This window comes from Watersipora subatra, chromosome 1, assembly GCF_963576615.1.
Source record: "Watersipora subatra chromosome 1, tzWatSuba1.1, whole genome shotgun sequence".
NCBI classification, from domain to species: Eukaryota; Metazoa; Bryozoa; class Gymnolaemata; order Cheilostomatida; family Watersiporidae; genus Watersipora; species Watersipora subatra.
This window is the reverse complement of record NC_088708.1, coordinates 50,177,484-50,200,752: the sequence shown is the minus strand read 5'-3', so window position 1 is coordinate 50,200,752 and position 23,269 is coordinate 50,177,484. Positions and strand designations below refer to the sequence as shown.

The following is a 23,269-nucleotide window of genomic DNA, read 5'->3' as shown; positions in this document are numbered from 1 at the left end:
TTTAAGTGTATCTTACCTGATACTAACTCAAACATATAAACATTCAATGAGATTACCGTTATTGATCTCAATAGATATAACTTACTAAATATAACTTACGTACTTAACTCCATTTTTTCTAACTTAATAATTCGCGTTAGGTCAGTGTAGTCGAGTCACCTCCAGGTAACTCTATTGCCATCACCAGCAAACACTCAATTTGTAAAAATGGCTACTAGCAAAAGCCTTTTTATATTTGTAAGATGTCTAACTGAATTTGTATTCTTTGTGGCATGCACACTGAAAATTAACTTCTACCGAGGCCTATGTTAGCATGCTAAATGTTAATTTTAGTAATAAAACGGTATTTCTGATTAGGCCAAGTTCATTTTGTTGAAGGCTATCGCTGTGAATTTCATTAAATTCACAATTGCAACATCTTTTAAAATTTAATCGCCAATTTTGTAATTTAGTAAAAGGACGCTAGTTATTTTGCACTAGTTTTCCATTTTTTATTGGACTTCAAACATGTGAACATCTCTTTTTTCCCTAATATATTTGTAGATGTATGTAAGTCGTAGCATAGACATCTGTAAAATGCTCAGATGGTATCGCTTAACTATGCCATTGTTTTGTGACGATAAACTAAGTCATTTAGGGTAATATCTAAAAAATCTGTTTCAATTTTCATATAATTAGTTAAATTTCACAAATTAACTAATTAAAGCTCTTATATTGGCTGCTGAGATGCCCAAGTTATTGTGTTCTCTCTGTATCACCAAGTGAGTCATCGCTGACCTCGTTACAGTAACTGTGTATGACCCTGATGAACCGACGGTGTTGATAGAAGGCATCCTGTTTCGGGCCGCTTACCTCGGCTCCACCCAGATCATGTCGGACAGTCAGCCGAGTCGTGCCATCAGGATGATGCAAGCCCAGGAGGCTGTCGGCAGAATCAAGGTGGGCAGCCTTTACGTATGTTTAGATGTTGGGGGCAGCCTTCAATCAAATCTATCATAAGCAAGAATATCATTGCTGGGAATACTTGATATTAATTAGGAGGGTCAGGCCATGTGAGGTAATTAACCACTGGTCATTTCAATGATAGGATGGCTTTGGTTTTCTGTAAAATAAAACTGCATGACTATAAATAAATGCATTCTTTTTTATTCATTCATAACGGGAACTTCAATATATGCTTACGCTAATTTTGCCGAGTCCATTATTTACGTTTTAATCAATTTTTAAATATGCTCATCACAGATCAGTCAGTTTTTCTAGTTATGACTAACACATTGCTTGTATTGTTATTATCTCCGCATGTGTATCTACTCACAGTTTTTCTCTCTCATAATTTACGCAGTCTTCGGTAAGTTTTATTGTTGTATGTTATCTTGTGGTATGGGCACTATATGTTTGTAGTTTGTAGCCCCAGTATATACAACTCTACAACTCTCACTAGTTTATCAAGTTTAGATCTTCTGTTGATAGTGTGTGCACTGAGATTTACCAGGGAATCAGTTTGTTGGCCAGCCATGAAATAAATACCATATTATTTGTTATCACCTATTGAATTCTAAAGAATATTGCTGATGTTAGATAATATCTTATGCGGATGTTAGCAGTTGTCAGTGATATTGCAAAAGTTACTAAGAGAATTTGTATTAGTTAAACATATAGGGAATTTGAGAGCTATCTAATTTATAAATAGGTAATACTTGGTGATATTTATACAGATATATTATTTTTTGTTTAAGTACATTTTGGTAATTTTATGGTGAGGAAATGGTAAATAGGATACGGGAAGCGCATTTTCTTCCTTAGGCACTTGGACATCTGCACTTTGGTGAACTCTATGAGGTACATATCTGTGTTGTGGCTTCGTAACTTTATGGATGCGTGTTCTACGTCAACTACCTAAATTAATATAACTATAAGTACACAACTTTAGTGATGTACCATGTCTCGCTACTGACATCAAATGTTAGTTAGAACACCTCAATCCATTCATTCGCAAATTTTATGCGGAATAATTGGTTGTCGGAGTTGTTCTCTCCTAAAGCAATTTGAAGCATCTTTCCTGTTTTATCGCTGAATATCCAGTCGTTTACTTGCTTGTGTGAAAACCAGTTGTCAGTTGTCTCATCAACAATGACTGCTAGACTTCCTTTAGACTGTGATGAAAAGTTGTTAAGATCTCCCTGCATACCTCATGGCCTGCATCGCTCCCTCATAGCAGCCTCTGCATGCAAGGTCACGGCTTGACTAAGGCTATATATTTTTATATCATGATAAAATGCATTGCCACGGGGCTATACTAGCTCATATCCTTCTGTCAAAGCATGACTGTTTAACAAAATATACCTTATTGTAAGCTCGAGATATGAGGGGTGTTCACAGCAATTAACAAATTATTGTCGTGCTTGGCCTACTGTTTATTATTTATATATATTTTCCTTTATCAGTTTGGTTGGATGTTATCACTATTTATGAGCTGTAGTGTATAGGTTCTGTGATATAGGTTTGATTTACTCTCTATAGTAGCAGGGGGTGCTGGGTGAGTGAAGTAAAACATACCAGTGCAGAAGTAAACTTGTTTGCATTGTCGCCACACATTGTTACAACAGAGCATTGAGCAGCCCTTTTATTGCCATATAAACATTTGCTTTCTTATATCTGTATAAGTTACCTCTATAGGTTACTTCTCTGTCAGTTCATTTAGCCATGCTTGTCAGTTTCATGGTAAAACTAAGAATGTGCAAAGGTGATTGTTCTCTTCTCTACCTGAGAATTTGAGACCAAATTAAAGAAGGATATGCTTGTGAGTTTCTTTGTCATAGAAGTTTCCTCAAACCACTTTCTGGTTTGAAGCTTGTAAAAATTTAATTTCATGATATTTTTATTTAAAATAACACTGCTATTATTTTGGATTAAAATATTTTGTTTTTTGAATGATTTCATTTTTAAATCGTGTTGAAGCGATAATTGAAGTTGTCAAAGCTACAGAATACTGCAACGGCTGCAGTATAATTATCATGCATAATCTCACTATCAGTTATGTCCTGTATTTCTCCAGTAAGCTTCATCCTTAAGGACATTTGTTTGCTGGTGTGTTTTAAAGAGAACAATCGTGGGAAATTCTTTAAGATGAGTTGAAACAGAAAACATTAATATTTGTTTCTCCATTACTTTAATATCTTGCATTCCTTGACAGAATGGTACTAAAGGAGTTGTGCGCTCCGCATCATGTCAGGGTAGCAAACTTCAATATTTAGTGTCACTAATTTCAGCTTTTTGCAAACATATAGAAGATAGGGACCGTTGTGGATTGTCGTACACCCAGGCGGGTATCGGTTGATAAACTTGAGATGTTTGACTTGTGTTTGATTGCTAGGCCGCTGATGGGGAGAGTCAGCCAAGTACAGATGTTGATCTGTTTGTCTCAACTGAAAAAGTCATGGTGCTAAATACAGATCTTCAGGTGAGAACTTTTAAGATATATTACTGCTTTAGGGTAAATTTAGTGGTTTATATAGGGTATATCTAATAGTCCCTAAATGGCGTGTTCATCCTTGTGTTGTATAGTGCTCCTCAAGAGCAGACAACTTCATGTATGGTAGATAATTTCCTCAAGACCCTTTAGCCATGGATCACTGCATTATCTCTAAAATATTTCTGGTTAGCCTCGATCTCTCATGAATATCTATTTAAATAAGCGTTTACTTCAAGTCTTTCAAGTCAGGACATATAGAGTTGTTGGCTCTTTTCTAATTTGGGAAAAAGAAATGAGACAACTCCCTTTTTTCCAGTTCATAGCTTGAAGCAGAAAATCTTTTGTCTCATTAGCGCAGTTTATAATGTTATGTAAAACAATAAAATAAGATTATTTTTACAGCGTAATTTATTTGGTATTATAGTTTAGTTTTCATGCGAACCACACCGTGCACCAAGTTCTATTGCGTCAAGGGCTACATACATATTGAATGAAGATTAGAATTTATAAAATTAAATTCATCTCATAGTGTACATGTGATGATTCTTCTTATCTCTACTCAAAAGGTTTCCATTCAATTCGGTTTTTGTGGCATTGACTATGATTATAAATTATCTTAATTTCTATTATTGTTGGAATACTATTGTTGAAATTTCAATAAAAGCTCGCAAAACTTTTCAAGTTGGCTAAAATCTGCCTTTTTATAAGTTGGTAGACTGAGTCTTTTGATGACTGATTTCTTTATCATTAATATCTGATGCACCTTACATTATGTTTTGAACAAAGGGTGGTAAGAAGTGCGCAAACTTTGTAGGGAATTGGAAAGTGCGTGCAGTCGTTACTGAAACTTGCAGCAAACCATTTGTTTAGCTGTGTTCATAGTAGACAGTTGTGTGCAGCTGCAGCAGTCAAATTTATGTTAGAAGAGAGGATTTTGTTAATTGTAGAGAGTTATGCATTATTTGAAAGGATTGTAATGTCTTTACTTAAAATCAAAGACTGATCAAACGCTTAAAAGTTGTTTTATCATTATACACACATTTATAATTTTGAGTTCAGTCGCAGTCAGTATTGGTAATATGGTCCTAAATAGTTTTTTTACTGTTGTTTACTGTTCCTTGCATTTAAATCTAAATATTTGTTTGTATTGCTAACTAATAAATCTTCAGAGTCAGCAAAATCTTCATTGGCCACCATCTTGATTTATGAACGTTTTCCATAGCAACGCATTAAATGTCAAAAAATGGTAATTCTTCAAAGCTAGCCCGTGACTGGTTGCAGATGTGTAAAGAGAACATTCTATTGATCAAGAATAGAGCAATTTCTTAAAATCATTTCGAGAAAAAATATGGTTTTGTGACTGACTTGCAAACTCAATATCTCAGATTCTCAAATATGGTTGATATAAAGACTTCATGCTACCAGCCTACCCCACATACACGTACTTAATTATAATGATATTGCAGGAGATTATGATGGACCACGCTCTACGCTCTATATCTTATATAGCTGATATAGACAACATTCTAGTAATAATGGCCAAGAGAAGTCTAGTTGTGTCTTCTTCCTCATCTGGGGATGAGCAGCCATCGCCCACTTCCACCAACACTCAGCACAAACTCATTTGTCATATATTTGAGACAGACGAGGTTAGGCTATTAAACTAGATGCGACTGTTAAATGCTTCTTCATTTGCGGGAGCAGTCGTAGTAGCCAAAACCCTTACTGTCACTCGCTCGGCTTTCATGGCTGAAAAACAGTTGTGATATCTGTAATAACATTTTTTTCACCAAGATGTTTTTGCATTTAGATTATTTATTGGTGATTTGTTAGCTATACTATCTTCTGCTCAGTTTTCAGCTGTACATATAAACATTTCATGTCTGGTATCTTTCACTATAGCCGTAGATTGCTTTGCGTTAATATTTTTTAAACCAATGTGTCAAATTTATGTTTTCTTGTCGCTTCCTACACTCCAAATCAGTCTATAAAAGAGACATTTTTATCCATTACCCAATCTATATATATATATTATATATATCTCAAAGCTTGTGTGTGCGGGTGATTCGGTGTGTCCAGCCATAGCTATTCAAATATTGGAATGAAAAGCTCGCATCGTGCTGGACTTGAACTCACAAAGATTGCACCCGCAAGTTTGTAAACCAAGCATCTAACCACGAGTCTGCCAAGGTTCATACGATTTCATCGCTCGTACTATATACCGTATACCCTTTTTACGATTTCACACGCCAAAGGGCGTATTAATTGACACATACTACTTACAGGTTACGATGCCCTTGTTATAAAATATTTTTCGCATATTTGCATAAAACCCGATGCTTTTTCGTCCTCGCCATACTAGGGCAAATTTGTTTTGCGCCATACTAAATCAACAAAAAATTTTCTTAAAACTAAAATTTGGCGATTTTTTGTACTTTATTACGACGAAATAATAAAAATGTTGATATGCTATTTGCCGAAATACTTCCCACATCGCCTAAAATCTCAGCTTTACTTGTTATTGGAAAAACGGATTCGCAAACAGATGTAATAAAGTTTTAGTTCAAAGTTTTAAATTTAGTAAAATACAAAACTGAATACTGAACACAAAACAAAATACTAAAACTGCCTTTCGGTATGCTGTGAGTAAGCTAAATTCATTTAGGTTAGATTCAGCGTTTATATTACACGTTTGTCTCGAAGGTAAGAACTCCGTATGGTACATACTGCGCGCAGTGTTACATTTACTTGCAGATCATAACCACTAAATACACTAAAGTTATTGTAGGTAGCTATAGTTACTAAGGTTAGCATGTTGTTTTATTACTCAATATTAATGATGATGATTTTCACCAGGAGGTGATTGCTTTAGATAATTACAATGGGTTTCTATACCACTCTATATATTTTTGCCTGATCATGCTAACACTGAAACAAATTAAAATCATATAATTGTATATCAAATAATTTTTCACTATAATCGTAATAAAACAGACTATATTTAGCCATTACTTGCTAATGATTTCACATTTACATTTAAATACCTTTACAGTTTTATTTTTCCTCTTAATTTATTTCAAAAAAACACTTCTTAAATGATATGAAATTTAAAAGCTACGGTTGTTTGAAAAAGTTTGAAAACCTTTACAATTTTTTTTCTCAATTCATTCGAACTGCACAAAAATAATTTCTCATATGAAGTTTAAAAGTTAAAATGGTAAATGTTGTATATGTTAAAAAAAATGTTTTCTGTCCAAATAATTTTGTATTACTCGAGCAACACCAGGCGTTCAGTAGTATTAGAATATAATCACAAGAGTTGTTAGAGTAGAGTTAACCTTGAAACGTTTATAGACGTTAGAATGTAAGGTTTCGGAAATTTCTTTCTCTCTCGACATTCATATATTTTTGGGCAAGCAATTCTGTGTAGACTGCGCAGCAAGGAGATTTCCCTTTTTTTATTGCAGGCACAGTTAATAGCTCAGTCTATAGGTCAGGCATTCCAAGTGGCTTATATGGAGTTTCTCAAAGCCAACGGCATTGATGACCCGAATCTGCACATGAAAGACGCATCATATGAAGATATTCTTGAGCAACAGGAAGTGATGAACGATGAGCTTGAGACGTTCACCAGGAAGGATAAGCAGAAAGATGTGAGTCGAGTTATCTTCCCATGTCTGTTAGGTTCATGGCTAGCCTTCACTTATACTAAATAAAAAACTTGGGCACGCTTTTTTATCAAAACAAAAAGTGTAAATGAATGCTACGCCTGCAGGACTTGCCTCACTTGGGTAATTTATGTATGTTCTGGGTTGGTTAACCCACTTTATCAAGTTACGTCCAGCTAAATCATACCTTGATCTATTCGTTGTTGTTGTAAATACAGCTACCACGTTGCTTTTCTCTTTATAAAGGTGATCGTGCCAAAAGCCAAGGGAGAAGCCTTAGGAATAGTCATTGTCGAGTCCGGTTGGGGTTCGGTTCTACCCACCGCCGTGCTAGCTAATATGTCGCCCATAGGGGCAGCTGCCAGATGTGGTCAACTCAATATTGGTGATCAATTGATGTCTGTGAATGGGATTAGCCTTGTAGGATTGCCTCTCTCCACCTGCCAGGAGCACGTTAAGGTTGGTACTATTCACCCTTGGCTTGTAGCACGCTGTTTGTGTTCTCCACAATGAAATGAATAGACAGCTCTTTTTATATCAGTGCTACAACAGGGTGGTTTCTTCTCACTCGTAGAGAAATAGCTTCTTAAAACTTAAAAATACTTTGATCCTGAAATGTGAAGGATTGTATTATTTATTTTATAGCTTGAAGCTGATATTTGTGAGACTGAGAGTACATTGTACCAGAGTATACCATCTGGTGACTATCTGTACGTAGAGCGCCAGGAAGGTTTATGTATAGATGAGCAAAATCAAAATCTAGCAAAATCAAACTTTTTTTTTTTTAAATGATTTAGTTTCTCTAATAGTTAAGAAAACAAGATTCTGCACACAAAAAATCTTATGAGCCAACTATTTTCAGAAAGACTCCAGCATCATTGCTGGAAACTCGGAGAGTTAAAATTGTGCCGTTGGCACCGAGATGTTTTGTACCTAGTATAGTCAGTTTTTGGTGTTGTCAGACTTTTAAAATTGTTTAAAGCATTCTCCGGTGAAGCCTTGGCCTAGTGGTGTTTCACACCGAGGACTAACACTTTACTTACAAATTGTAGGCGGTGAAGAACCTAACAGCTGTACGGCTCTGTATAGTTTCAAGGCCTCCGGTTGTTGATGTGCTGATAAAGAGGCCAGACAGGAAGTACCAGCTCGGCTTCAGCGTACAAAATGGTGTTATATGCAGCTTGCTGAGAGGAGGTATAGCTGAGAGGGGAGGAATCAGAGTTGGTCACCGCATTATAGAGATAAATGGCCAAAGTGTGGTAGCTGTCGCGCATGAGAAGATAGTGCATATGTTGTCTACTTCTACAGGAGAGGTAAGCTGATAAGGGCACCTGTCAAAGTTTGTGTCCTTACCTAATTCTTCCATAAGATTGGGCTAGAAATTCCACTTCAACTGCTTAAAGTTTAAAAGAATCATCAAAACATTTCAAGTATTTTGCTATTCTTATGGGCTGGTTATTTACCAAAGTTGGACCGTAACTGTTTGCGATCTGTATAACAGTTTTTATAAGACTAATAATTCAACAGAGGCCTAGATAATGCGATTTTTACAAGTTCTGTTGAAAGTCATCGCACTCTTACACTCGGCTACATCATCCACAAATAAAACAGTTTTTAAACTGCACCAATCTCTTGATTAGCGCTGAGATTTACCATGCTAAGCAAACTTACAAATAAGTGGAATAATTACAGTTCATCCTTAAGTTATGACGACCCTGTTTTATGGATTTTTGCTTTGCGATCACTGTGGAACATGTTGTTTGTCCCCTCCATACGCCATTTTTTTCACCATACGGCATGAACAAAAATGGCTTTGAAATTCAAATTTGGTGGTTAGTGTGCTGAAGGCAATGGAATAACAAAATGCCGATACGCTATTCGCTAAAATCTCATCCACAACACCTGAAAGAGATAACGATGCTCGCTCTTTCCCAATTTGGCATTATTCGATATAAGTAACAGTGAAAACGAAACCGGAAACAGGTACTTACGTTTTAAGACGATAAAAAACAAAACTCTGTTGCTATCGTAAGCTGATGTATCGGCTTGTGGTAGGGAAAGGGATGTATCGGCTATCGCGGTTATAGACGTACAGACCGTAAACTGATGTATCGGCTTATCAATATGGTTTCACTTTTCGTTTCATTACGAAGCCTACACGTTAGCTAGACCAATCATATTTTGTCTCAAAGCGAAACAACCTTGTTGCCAATCATGCGCAACCAATCAAATCCTTTTGCTAAGCAATTCTATTTCTAATTATTTTTTCAAACGGGAAAACCAGATCGCGGTCATCATGGCAATAAGAAATTCACCGTGTTTGTTCAATACAAAGGAAGCGCCAGAAATTTTGCAAGAGTTAGATTCACTAAATAATTTTATACTAATCTTTTAGCAAATTTTGTTCTGAACAAGATGCATTATACAGTAAAACAATATCTGCATTGACTCTCGAGATATTGCATAAATACTAGCGGTATATCGATTTTTTGAAAATCCGTTCAAATTAATTCAGTCAGTGTAGCGATTTTAGCGCAGTAGTGAAAGCATTAAATTTTAGTTCAGTGAAATGCATTCTTAAACTTAGTTTCAAGTGTATGTTTAGTAGGCTAAATTCATGTAAAGAATATAGAAAGCATGATATTATTATGCTTTATTATTTATCTTGATGTGTTGACTGATGTTCTAAAAAAAGAATCAAGGAGATTGACCAACCAGAAGCTGAGATATAGCCAGCCAAACACAGGTCTACTAAAAGACATAAGTGTTTTGGTAATCCTCATATTAGCATCAATATATGACATATGAAATCGACTTGTGTGCCATTGGTCAATTAAGCCAACTAATGCGCTCTCCTATAACAATCACGGCGTTTTAATTGGTTTAATCCCTGGAAGTATAGAACAATCAAATTGGGCCTAACAATTATTGCTCTGAGAATTCAGAACCAGTCCCTCTGACGTGTAGATTAGTTTTAGCATGAAATAATTACACGCATCTATTATTTCGCAATATTTTGCTATCTTGCTAGTTCAGCTCAGTTTTGTTGTTCTCCCACTTAGCTTCCCTATTCAGACTCATCTTTAGCGCTGTTCAGGTTTTTTTTATCTATAGCTAATAAATGGAATCAATTAAATCAATCATCAATCTCGGTTATCATTTGGAATTTTCTACAAATTATATTAGTTACATCATTTATTCTATACACAGTTATATTATTATGTTGTATAATATGCATTATGATTATTATATATTAATCATGAAAAATAATTTTTTAATTTAATCATAAAAAAATAATCATAGATAAGATAATAGATAAATAAAAGAATCAAATCAAAAGTTATAGTTTTCTTTTCTTACAGCAAGAGCAGCACGGTCAAGTTATTCTTTTTAAAATTATGGCTGTAGTGAACTTACAGCCTGTTAATAGTGAGGATAATCATGCAAATCAACTGAATGCTGCAGTAGGTACACAGTAGAAAGATGATGAATGAACAAAAATTCACATTCCCATTTCTTATTCTAAACAAACTGCAAATCACGGATATCGTATAATATAGACTATACACGCCCCGTTCATTGAAGAGAGGATCTTCGGAGCATATCCGTGGAGATCGAGGTAAAATTTGAGGCACAATAGTCAAAATCTGCTCTTCTGTTTGAAAAATCGTGGCAAGGAGTTGTGGGCAACTGCCTTTACTACACAATGTTTGCTTGGTTTTCCTGAGAAACCAGAGCTAGTCTGTAAATTCTTTACTTCCGCAAGAAGCGTTTCACATCTCGTAGCCTAAAACAATCAGCATACGTAACGGCGGTAAGGGTGCACAACTCCGGCATATGTCCAGTAAGTCGCTTTCATACGTCACGATTCTCGGGATTTTCGAAGGTTTTTCCTCCGATTCGTTATTAGGTAGACCTGTGTTTGGCTGGCTATATCTCAGCTTCTGGTGGGTCAATCTCCTTGATTCTTTTTTAGAACATCAGTCAACACCTCAAGATAAATAATAAAGCATAATAATATTATGCTTTCTCTATTCTTTAAGTTAATTTAAATTTTATGTTATACATTTGTTTCCACTGTTAGAGCTTCAGACCGTACTGTACATAGCAATGATACATTTTATTCATTAATTTCATTAATTGAAACTGGGTTTTTCAAAACTATGTTGACCAAGGGTTGCTGTACTCTTGCACATTAGATCTTGCCTTTGCGTTGTTATACCAGTTGTTGTTCTATCTTTATGTCACCCTTAAACTAATTTAATAGAGCATTTCAGTTGTCATTATGTTACCAAATGCAACCAATCTTATGCTATTTGATTAGATGCATGAATTAGTTTTCAAGTTGTCTTCCTGTGAGCATTATAGTGACATGAAAAGACAACTTGCAATAAAATGAAGCGCTAGCAATTAGCTGATACTTGACAAAAAACTAAAGTATGAGCTTTTTCTTCCAGCAACCTTTCCATCCAACTTAACAAAACTTAATAATAATTATGTATGGAAGCACTGCTCTATATTAAGTACACAATTCTGTTGTGATTGTACCTTTTTGTGGCCATTTTACAGATACATATGAAGACGATGCCAATGGCTGTATTTAGATTACTCACCGGACAGGAAGTGCCACAATATATTTAATAATGCTACAATGCGCAATAATCTATATTGTCTACACAGAATCACAATTGAAATTTACCTTCTCTAAGTGATATTAACTTGTTAAAGGTGACCCCATGCATTGTTGTGCTTGTATAAATTAAACTTTGACTTCTACAATTTAAAATTATTGCCTAAATTCCAAGAATTTAAAATGGCATAATGCTGCCGCAGATTTGTTGGTGCTCTTTTTGTGATTGTAACTGCTAGTGTTGCCGGATAACCTTTACAATTTTATTAAACTATTTAGAAACTATTATATCTCTAATTCAATACGAATATAAATCGTATAAATATTGTAATTTATTTATGCTGCACATGTAAATATAATAAATACAACTACGCTAGCTTCTTAAGCACACAACACATAAAAATAACTTCATCCTAAAGTGATATAAAAGTATCATAGGGAGTTGCAGACTCCGCTGGTAGCGTATGCAGTCACCAGATCATGATAAGCCTGCTGGAGTGCTGGGAGCAGATGAATCCCGATTACTGAGCATAGCTACCATCTCATCAACCACATCCCAGTCTAAATAGCTCTCTCCACTCACCTCTGATCTCGGTGCCAACTCGGATATATTAGACAAGCTTATCTGCAATCAACATCGGAACAAATCTGCTTCAGCGCTTGAAATTACTCGATATTGTACATTTTTATCCGTGGAAAGTTATAAATCCATTATTCTATTAAGTCTGCTTGATGCATCATATATGGCTAACAAATTATTAATTATTGAGTTCAGGAGGTAAATGTAAAATCTATCCACTGCAAAATTAAACGATGACTCAATTTTTTCTCTTTCCATAGTTTGGGTTATGGCATGCAGTTGTATAGTCAAAATATTATGCCAACTACACCAAGTGTGGATCATTTTCATGATCCGTCAATATGAACGAAAAAATTAACCCGAAATGCCCTACGAGCAAGACTAACATAAGAGAAAGTGCCAGTGGCCTGGTCATGCACGACCTACATTATTCCTCACTCTCATTGGCTGATTTGCAGTAGACCAATTTGACAAAAATTGTTACCTCACTGCCAAGCTGGCTTATGGGTGTATCAGGGTGTAGCAATTGGTGTATTCTCTCCCGATCATTTAGGGTTACAAATTTGGGGACAAGCAGCTGCGACTCATCGTATAGTGGAAGGTCATCAACATCATAACTACTGTCATCCATCTGAGTGTGTCCAAGAGCAGCGCTTGATGATGGATGTGCAACAGTGTGAAATCCTGAAGGGGTGTAACCAGTGTGCTCACCAGGGGGAGCACGAATAATGGACCTCCCTTCAAATATAGATGTTCCCTCATCAGCTAAGATGAAAGATTTGCTTCCTAAAATGCATTATCTAAAGCGCTATCTGACTTCCAGTAGGCTACATGTATATTGGTAGATATACACCTTGCGATGAAGCTAAATTTGGTTTGAGATGATATGAGTTATTCTGCAGTCTTCACTAGGCTATCAAATACACTTATAAACAATCATTATGTCATAATGAATTGGATATGACGCTAGGTATAAACACACTAGGCAATATTTAGAGCGATATCGCGCTGCGTGGCGCTAATCTGCGCTAGAATTCACCCAGCGTGCTCATCCAGAGCGATAACGTTAGACTTTCTCTGCACAACTTTATCGCTAGCGAGATGCATTTCGATTGGTTGGATTTTACCAGAATGCAATTTTATGGCGGGTAATTATTTCTTATCGATGTTCACCAACGTACAGCAGCAATAATTTGCTATTTTGTTAATATTGAAACATCTTCAGAACAAACACTGGATTGTTCATAAATTTTATAATAGCACTCCCAGTCTTGTGCACCATAACAAACAAAAAATCCAAGTTGAAAACCAACATTTAGAGTCAATCGTTGCGCAGGTTGACCATCTTGAGAACGGTAAATATTTAATACACTAGGCCTAAATATAAAAAACCACTACAAAATAAAATATGTATAAAAATAGTAAAAAATATTACAGTTAAAAATGCAATAATCGTTTTTTCTTATGTATCCTTGTAGTGTAGGCAGTGTACAATCCGTGAAAGTGAGATAGGTTTAATAACAAATGCGTAAGTTGTTTACGTTGTCGCCTAGACGGCGCCATATTGACTGACCTAAATTTATTAACAACTCCGAAGAAACTAATGATACGGAATTTTATTGGCAGTTTGTGGGCGTGCCCATTATATCGCTTGCTAGTGAATCGCTCAAGTGTGTTTATGCACACGCTAGCGATATCTCCGCCCTCCTCATGACGCTCGCGATAAAATCGCCTAGTGTGTTTACACCTATAATGTATTAAATAGGTTAGATACGTACCTCTTTGAAAAGTTGCTGGTGCCTTCTTTTGAAGAGGACGCTTGACTGACTTGGATGATTTTTTGGTTGTTATTGGTGTTGTTAAATCCATCATTCTAAAAAAATGAGCACAAAACGATAACACAATTTTCTCGAGAGCAGAACTTAAAACAGATAGTAGATGATGGAATCGATAGCACCGATAAGTGTGTGGATGGCATGATAATGATGTAGGTTTTTGCAAACCAGCAAAAAGCATAGGTGAGTGAGGACATCTGTGTGCGATGAGAAAATAAGCGCAGACTGCCACATGTGACTGCTCTCCTACTCTCACAATCACTAGAATGATGCATAAGTGTCATTGTACGTAGATAACCTTTCCATAGCCAATAGCTCTGCACCATCCACAAGGATATCCTCGAGAAGATTCTCTGCATTTTCCAATCTTTTTGATTGGTTATTGGCAATCATCTGCTCTCTCTTTGCCTGTTGCTTCTCCTTTACTCGTTGTATTTGCTTGCCAGTCTGTAAATGGACGGATTACCCAAAGTATAGCAAACATACATACATGAGCAATGGTATCCTAGTAGCACAGTGCAGGCAATCACAGTTGAAGTAAGTAAACTCTAGTAGGAGTTGAAGTAAGTGAACTCGAGTAGGAGTTGAAGTAAGTGAACTCAAGTAGGAGTTGAAGTAAGTGAACTCGAATAGGAGTTGAAGTAAGTGAACTCGAGTAGGAGTTGAAGTGATCTCGAGTAGGAGTTGAAGTAAGTGAACTCTAGTAGGAGTTGAAGTAAGTGAACTCTAGTAGGAGTTGAAGTAAGTGAACTAGAGTAGGTAGGCCAACAGTTAGCAGTCTCATTACAATTTTCTTCAAAACAAACTATGATTATCGGCAACCAACTAGGGACTAACCTAAGATGACTGTCAAAGTCTTGACTAGCATTCACTTAAAAATATGCAGATTGAGCTAGAATTACAGGGAAGGAGGCTACGATTGAGCTAGAATTACGACTAATAATAGAAATAGTGGAAAAACATGAGCAAACTTCTTGGATCAAATTTTTGAATCCCCAAAACTACTTAATAATTATCGGAAAGAAGAAAATAAAACTGATGTGAGGAAAATTAGGTCTAAAAAGAGAGAAAGTGGAAAGGCTGGCCAAGATGAGTGAAAGAGAAAACTCAACTATACAAACAGGAAATGTAAATTATGCTAATTTAGTATTCATGTACATGTACTAAGTTAAGCAAGCTTCGTATCTTTATCCTAACCTCTACCTACACACTGGTGATCTGCTGTAACAGCAGAGCTGCATCTCAATTATCTTCTCTTTAAAGGTGGCGCGACACGTGAATTTTTCAAACTTTATTTGGTAGTAAATATTTTTTATTGGGATTTCTTAAAACTATAGATTTCCTCTTGTCAACTCTTTGTCAGTTAATACTGCTTGCCATACAATTTAACTGCTGTCTAGACAGTAGATAAACATATTTTCAAAAATATGCTATTTTCAGTTTTATAGCACTGGTAAAAATCGAAGATTTGGCATGCGTTGGTTTCAGACAATTTAAACAAGTTTAATATAAAAAAAATAAAAATTGAGCAGTAATAAAGTATTTTAATAGCGATAATACATGTTGAGCAATGTTGAGCAGCAGCACATGATAGACTCAAGTTCCTAAACACTGAGTGCTTGGGAGCGCGAACACGCGCATTTGATAATCACACTTATAATTACATCAGCTGTAGGATTAATTTTCATGGCTATTGATTAAGCTATCATGAACAAGATTTGACAGAAATCCTGGATATAAAAATTTGTGGTATGGCAGCAACAGTGGAAAACATTTCAATTTATTGATTTAAGTTTGAATTCAAAATGGTACGTAATATATATACATATAATTTTCATTGACCTGCTATGCAGCTGGTACACACGCATGCTGAATGATTCAAAATGAATCCAAGAGGAAACGACTCCTGATAAAATTAAGCTTTCTCCTAGAACCATGTTTTACAAAATGTTTAAACTTGGTTACTTTCACACTAAGAGTGACAATTAGCTTATAATCATCAAATAGGCGGCAACTTGAACTCACAACTTGTTTTTGAGGCTGAAAGGGGCGGGCTTCAGCTTGTCGCTTAGTTTCAACTTCCTGGTTATACTTCTCCCTCACTTTGGCTTGGTGCTCCTTCCTCCAGCGTTTCATCTCCTCCTTGTCTTTGGTCACCCTCTTCTGCTTGGCTGGTGAATGGCTCAGTTGTTGAGCGAGATGTGACACATCTGACCCCAGTAGATCTGCGAGCATTGTGCTACAAATAGTCCGGTATTCAACTGCTATCACCTAGCCACAATGAACATTGCTACTTTATGAGAAAATGTCAGCATGACTTCGTCAGGTTTTACAGAATCATCCAAATAATGCTACCATGCCAATATTGTAAATTAGAAAATATATTTCCAATTGTTTAAGGTGAAAACCAAAGAAATTATAAATTTATAATGCTATGCATGTGGTAATAGCATGTGTGCCTGTTACAATATTACTGTGTTCTCTCATTCTCTCAGCTACAATTATCTTCACTCCGCTAACTGACATTCCTCACACACTTAGAAAATACAATTTTTAATCGCTCTGGTTTAATAATAATATAATTTATTTGGATGTCGAGTAATTCTCTATCACACTTTTTTGAATGCCAATAGACCTTATGGCCACCTCTCAGATGTGATTAAATTCTGCTGACCCTATTAAATAATGATAGCCTGTATTCCCATCCTTCTAATGGAAATGGAATGTATTCCTACAAGCAGAGTAGCAATAGAATTTCCCCCATCTGTTTAATGCAAAGGCATTGGCCATTGTGTGTCAAATACTAATAGAGGTTGTTACTCGAAGATTTTTGATACCAAAAGCAAATATCTAGTCGTTTAGATGGTTAATAACATTGACTCCCTCGCTTCGAATGAAAAAAATTACTACCTACTCAATGCCATTAGAATTTATCCTCACCTGTTTACGTCTCCAGTTAAAGACTCATCATCCCCGATAATCTGTTCAGCCAGCCGCAACATTTCACTTCCATCCTCAACAAACGAAAGTTCTCCATCTGAGATGGCTGACCTTCCAGACAAAGCTGATCGTGCTGACATTGGTGATCTTGCTGACATTGGTGATCTTGCTGACCTGACCATCTTGGCTGACCTCGCTGAAACGAGCGACTTTGCCGACCTTGTCGATTTAACCGGAGTTGCTATCCCAAAATCATCCTGATACTTGCTTTGGTCACCAATTGCAGAAGGTGGCCGACTCCCGCTTGCGTATCGACTACTTGCGGCTCTACAGAAAATATTTTCCAAGATATCCAGACCTTGCACAAATAAACAAAATGCAAAATTACATAGAAAAAGAAGAAACCTCCTAGAATTGGCTACTTAGCTATTTATGGGTGCAGATGAAGGATATCGACTTACGATGAGAATCGCTTTATAGGAGGCAATTGTTTTATGTTGCTAAGTTTATATATATAGATAAACATTTACCTTATGTTCTAGTCATAGATGAATTTTTCAAGTAACATTTAGTGTAGGTAGTCCAAATCAGTTTAACTCAATATATGTTTTGGCTTTTGGTTCAATGCGTCCAAAACGACAATATTTTATCGTAGTGCGAATAAGGATGTGCTAGGTACAGCTTTACAAGTTTGGATGTAGAGTAGGCCAGCTTTTACAAGTTGGGAGACTTAGTCTAGCAAGTTAACCATGTATTAAGTAGCAGCAACCACAAAAAATATTTGAAAGATAAAAGCCGAGTTTGTAACAAGCTCTCCTTTCCAAAAAGCCAGCTGTTCACCCGTCTAAGCTTTTCAATATGGAACAACCTTGCAGTTGGTGTGAGTTCTTCTTCCCCAAGCTCTGGAGGTCCATCAGATGGTTGCCTAGATAGTTTGGATTGTCTACCAGAGTCACTTCTCGGTGTAGCCTTAGTTTGTATGGCTGACCTCTTGGTTGGTGGCTCAAGTACCGTTGCAAAATCATCACCAGCCTGGATTGATAATCTTGTTTGAGTTTGTCTCTGTTGATAGGACAGATGGAACCGAGGTAAGACCTACATATGAGACAAAGAATTAATTGAAAAGCTAGTTAAGTGGTCTAAACTCGCTAAATGAAGATCTGGTTGCTGCTGTTAGAAGGTTGATCTAAACAGAAAATAAATTCAAACAATTACACTACTGTATTTTTAAAGAATTGAAAATAAGCTTTCGAAATTAAGTTGATTCAGCATACTATAAGACTTGGCTGCTCCTTCCAATACAACCAACAGCAGTTTGTTTCACTCTGAAACAATAGCAACATTTAAAAAAACAAAGTGTGTGCATTTCCTAGTTTCAAAATTTTAAACCGCATGAGTTGTCAGTAGATTGATTGATGAAGACAAAGAACTGCATAAAATTACACATACAGCTTACACGACAAGTGGTGGACAGAGTGATAAATAAGCCAACAAAAATCAGCCTTAAGTTACGCATTTGAAAAATTCTATGAGTCTATACTATCTGAAACATACACAGGCAACCTGCTATGAGTGAAGCATGAACACGCCATAACAATATATAAATACATAGGCAACCTGCTATGAGTGAAGCATGAACACGCCATAACGATATATAAATACATAGGCAACCTGCTATGAGTGCAGCATGAACACGCCATAACAATATATAAATACATAGGCAACCTGCTATGAGTGAAGCATGAACACGCCATAACAATATATAAATACATAGGCAACCTGCTATGAGTGAAGCATGAACACGCCATAACAATATATAATAGCAAAACTGCAGTTCAGAATGATGATAAAATATGGGTAAATAAACAACTTGTGTGGCCTGAAAAATAACAGGACACTTGATAGCATTTAGACTGAGCTACTGCTGGCTCTCACAGCTGATTCCATGGCTCCATTTGGCTAGTGTTGCATTCTTAAAAATGTTTGTAGTTTCCTATCATTTCGGCATATACATTACAGTAACCTATTTCGTACTTGGAAAACGAATTCTTCCTCATGAACCCTTTTAGAAGTGTAAATGGACCCTGAGATTGATAAGCACGTATGTACTACCTTGTGAATAGCACAGCACGTGTCTTACCAAATTAAAGTATTAAAAACACGCTACAGAATCTTCACATACATGTACTTATTCATATTACCGTACTTTTCGGACTATTAGCCGCTACTTTTTTCTGATGATTTGAGCCATGCGGCTTATATAAGGGTGCAGCTATTCTGTGGCTTTTTCTTTGACCGCTAGGGCGCATTAACCATAATCTACGGCTAGTGCGCCTTTAGCGATGAAAGAAAATACGAAACAATGCCTAACGATACTGTTCCGTTAGCGCTAGGTTAAAAAGCGTTGGTTAATACGAAACAGTGCTGTTAGACACTTCCGTTTTAAACAGCAAAGTTGTCGCCGTGTTAAAAAGCACCGTCTTGAGTTTTGCGGCCTATACAAAGGTGCGGCCTATGTATTGTTTTATTATCGTTTTTTGGAAAATAAAGCAGATGCGGCTTATATAGGGGTGCGGTTTATAGTTCGAAAAGTACGGTAAATCAAAGTGATTAAGCTTCTCAAAAAGGAAATGTTACAATAATTATTTTGACAACAGATTTTGATAATTGAACATATACTATAAAATAGCTGCAACAAACTATGAAAAATTTTATAGTCAAATAGAAAGGATTTTGAGACAGCCCAGACACCTGTATTCCTTCTATCATCAAACCTTACAGATGCTTGATGATAAGAAGGAATTATGGGTGTGCGGAATGTCCATCATATCGTGGTGATCGTACCCCAAACAAATTATTAGTTAATTAGATCTAAAACTCCAAATATGTTTTTAAAATCATTTGATTTAAATGTATAGTATGAAATGATTCTCTGAATCAATATTAATAACCAAAGTACATTGGACAATGTATGTACAACAGACAACCACGAACCTCTACTTATTTCATGTATTATCAAAGAGAATACATTTTCTATAGCAAATTCTGACATTCAATAAGGTTAAAAAAAATACCAAATGACTTGAAACTTGTTTGGCAGTTTTTAAAGAGTTTGAGCTTACTAGAGTAGTGTATTAAATTCAGCTCCGGTAGACATAAAGTTTAAATAATGTCAATTCTATACTAGTGACTGCCAGTTACTACTCCCAGCTTAAAATTGTATTAGCATAAAGCTAAACTCATATTTTATAGTTTTACCAGGTTTTTAGTAATCCTTTCAAGTGCATTTTGTACAAAACTCAACATAAAAGTTTGTCTGACAGTAATAATTCACCAGTGCAAATCTTGAAGTACAACCTAATCAACTCATGGAGCCAATTTATTTCCAGTTGTAACAGAGAAGGGTATGATCGTAAAGTAGTCTCACTAGCCAACCTTTCCATAGAATCAACTGTAAGTAATTATTAAACCTCAACTCACCATCTCGGTATCATTGATTTGTTTCATCATGTCCTCTCTCAACTCATCAATGTACTCAAGTCTGTCGGCCATATTAGAAAGATTTCTAGCTATGGTAAGCTTGCCATCATCTCTGCTGTCACCGGAGGTGAATTTCGCTCGTGGTGTTATGATCCTTGGTTCCAGCAACTCCTCTGATTCATAATATGGGACAATAGGAGGTTTGACCAAAGTATACGGCTTCTAAAAAGAATGAAAGAGAGGAGAGTGACAACTCCAACTAGAGGATGTTCACATCTGCATGTGGCCTATAGCGACGTAATATTTCATTTTCAACAGCTTGTCCCAGAAGAGCTAATAAAAGGTATGCATAGTGACATTTTAAAGAATTTTATACACAACACAAATAAAATATACAGTCATTTGATAGAACTTCTTTCGTAACGGTTTGTACCTAATAGCTCTATTGAATAGTTCTATTCAGTCGTACAGCTTTTCCACTAAGTTATTTAACACAGAAGTATTTCATAGAGCTAACAGATGAGTCTTAAATTCAAGTTAATACACTGCTATATTTTAATATACAGTGTGTTTGGTAACCAATCATCATATTAGGCACATTCACAATATTGTAATCAAATCCGCATGCGACTAGATTTCCATTAGAAAGCCTCTCCTATGTTACTCCTTGGACACAGATGTTCTTATCAGACAATGCTGTCTCATACCATGCTAAAGATGGGAAGGCAGCAGACATGTTGGAGACTCACCTCTGTTGGTTCTCTAGTGACAGGTTGTCTGTTGCTCTCAATCTCTAGTAATATCTGTTGACTCCTTGGCTGCATAAAAGCGGGTTCTGCTGAAACATAATGTTTAATATCAAGTGATAGCGAGGTAAGGCCTAGAAAATGATGACACCGGTAGCCGTAGATTATTAACTAGGTAAAGCAAAAAGGAACCCGAGGAATACCCATAGATGCCTGTCTATAGATTACCTATAGAACCTGTAAATCTATTACATTTACAGGTTTAACAATAGACTTTACTAGAGGTGGGCGTATAGCAATAGGAACAGGTCCTAATAAGTACAAACGTTACCAACAGCAGGTACTTTGAAGTACCTGCATGTAGCATGTTGCTCTTGCTGCTCTTCCTGTAACTACTCCTGTACTTCTTCATTTACATACTAATCAACTAGATGATATGGAGACGGAATGTCTTGTATGGTGAGATAATTTTATTTTCTGAGTAGTCACAAATAACCAGTATAGTTGTTACATACAGACAGCTGGTATAGTTGTTATATGTAAACTAGAGTTTCATCTTAAAGTGAGATAATATCACTGTATTAGTTCGAAGCTAAATCAGTTGCACATAGAGCCTAGCTCAGAATATACCTTCTAGTGGAGTAGATAACATGGGAGGTTCTTCGGGCGTGACATCAACAACTCCAAGGTATTCTCTTCTCTTTTCCGGAATATTCTGTCAAATACCTCACACATAAAGATGTCTACACATCTACATAAATTGCGCAGACTTGATATAAAGCTTTTGACAGTATCACAGATACGTGGTCAGTTACAGCTATCAGATATACCCTATATGAAACCCTCAGGATTCTATATGCTAGAGTATAACAACATATTGAAACCGTGACATTTATTTTCTGGAATCAATCACCAATAGTTTTCATTTTAATGCATAAATGATATGAGAATTATTAGGTGAGAGAACATGTACTATTACAAACCACCAAAAAACGTAACCAATAGCAAAAGAATCTGCAAGTGTTTAAACACTACAGGACCAGATAGTAGAACCTAATAACTTCAATCACCAATAAAATTTCATTCTTGTCTTGCATTCTGATAATAAAAGACCAATATACAACTTCTAAGGGGTACTGCATATTTATCAACCACTTGAAACATATCAAGATAATGCTGAGTTAGGAAGCAGGGGTATCTGGGTGTATTTGGGTGTACTGAGGTTATCGCAATATATCCGAATATATATCTTAGTATATCTGAGTATATCTGGGTATATCTGAGTGTTTTAGATTTGCTACAAGCAATGTTATTATCTTTCATTAAACTAACAGGCTTAGCTTTTCGTTACAAGCATTGAGATTATCTATGACTTTCGCTTATACAAACACTCTAGCTGCCAACAATGTTCACTAGTTGCTTCGCGAGGCCACCTCAAAGGATTACTTGAAAGTGTGGCTGATCAACCTGTATATTCTTTTTAACATCTTTTTGTGTCTATATGCATGGTTTGCTGTATACAGGGCACAATCAAACGAATAAAATGAATAAATCAAATCAACCGATGATCATCTATTCATCGTGGCCATCCACATATCCCAGCCAGATACAAGAACACTTAGTATGTCTGGGTATATCTGGGTATATAAGCATAATTAGAGTGTCTCATTGTTCAAAGTTCTTAATTTGACAGCACATACTGAAAATATCATCTGCCCTTCATGAACATTTGACTTAAGGATACCTGCCGATACCTGCCGCATGGCTGACATCAATACCAAATTCTTCAAGTAGCATGATTAAAAACAGGTTTAGATGCCGTGTCTAATAAACATCACTGAACATGCAAAAAGTTACAAAGAGCTAACGGAATTTTCAACATATAGCGCAGAAGACTGGAGAGGTGCATACCATTACT

General features: G+C 36.1%; 2 protein-coding genes across 4 annotated transcripts in view; one reads left to right on the top strand and one right to left on the bottom strand.

Annotated features, from left to right (window-relative positions):
* Nucleotides 1-12,144, top strand: part of LOC137385695 (uncharacterized) — a 33,707-nt gene extending 21,563 nt beyond the window's left edge. For all 3 annotated transcript variants that reach the window (XM_068072224.1, XM_068072222.1, XM_068072223.1), the window contains exons 9-15: nucleotides 788-939; nucleotides 3,374-3,460; nucleotides 4,939-5,121; nucleotides 6,940-7,125; nucleotides 7,387-7,599; nucleotides 8,193-8,453; nucleotides 11,710-12,144. In XM_068072224.1, the coding sequence (XP_067928325.1) occupies nucleotides 788-939; nucleotides 3,374-3,460; nucleotides 4,939-5,121; nucleotides 6,940-7,125; nucleotides 7,387-7,599; nucleotides 8,193-8,453; nucleotides 11,710-11,781 (1,154 nt within the window). In that variant the 3' untranslated portion in view covers nucleotides 11,782-12,144. The remainder of the gene's footprint in view (nucleotides 1-787; nucleotides 940-3,373; nucleotides 3,461-4,938; nucleotides 5,122-6,939; nucleotides 7,126-7,386; nucleotides 7,600-8,192; nucleotides 8,454-11,709) is intronic.
* A 74-nt stretch (nucleotides 12,145-12,218) lies between these two features.
* Nucleotides 12,219-23,269, bottom strand: part of LOC137388526 (uncharacterized) — a 46,904-nt gene continuing 35,853 nt past the window's right edge. The window contains exons 32-41 of the mRNA XM_068075014.1: nucleotides 21,982-22,066; nucleotides 21,355-21,443; nucleotides 20,606-20,827; nucleotides 17,994-18,220; nucleotides 17,126-17,452; nucleotides 16,211-16,424; nucleotides 14,484-14,632; nucleotides 14,129-14,223; nucleotides 12,835-13,088; nucleotides 12,219-12,395 (exon numbers count right to left, since the gene is read on the bottom strand). Of these exons, the coding sequence (XP_067931115.1) occupies nucleotides 12,249-12,395; nucleotides 12,835-13,088; nucleotides 14,129-14,223; nucleotides 14,484-14,632; nucleotides 16,211-16,424; nucleotides 17,126-17,452; nucleotides 17,994-18,220; nucleotides 20,606-20,827; nucleotides 21,355-21,443; nucleotides 21,982-22,066 (1,809 nt within the window). The 3' untranslated portion in view covers nucleotides 12,219-12,248. The remainder of the gene's footprint in view (nucleotides 12,396-12,834; nucleotides 13,089-14,128; nucleotides 14,224-14,483; nucleotides 14,633-16,210; nucleotides 16,425-17,125; nucleotides 17,453-17,993; nucleotides 18,221-20,605; nucleotides 20,828-21,354; nucleotides 21,444-21,981; nucleotides 22,067-23,269) is intronic.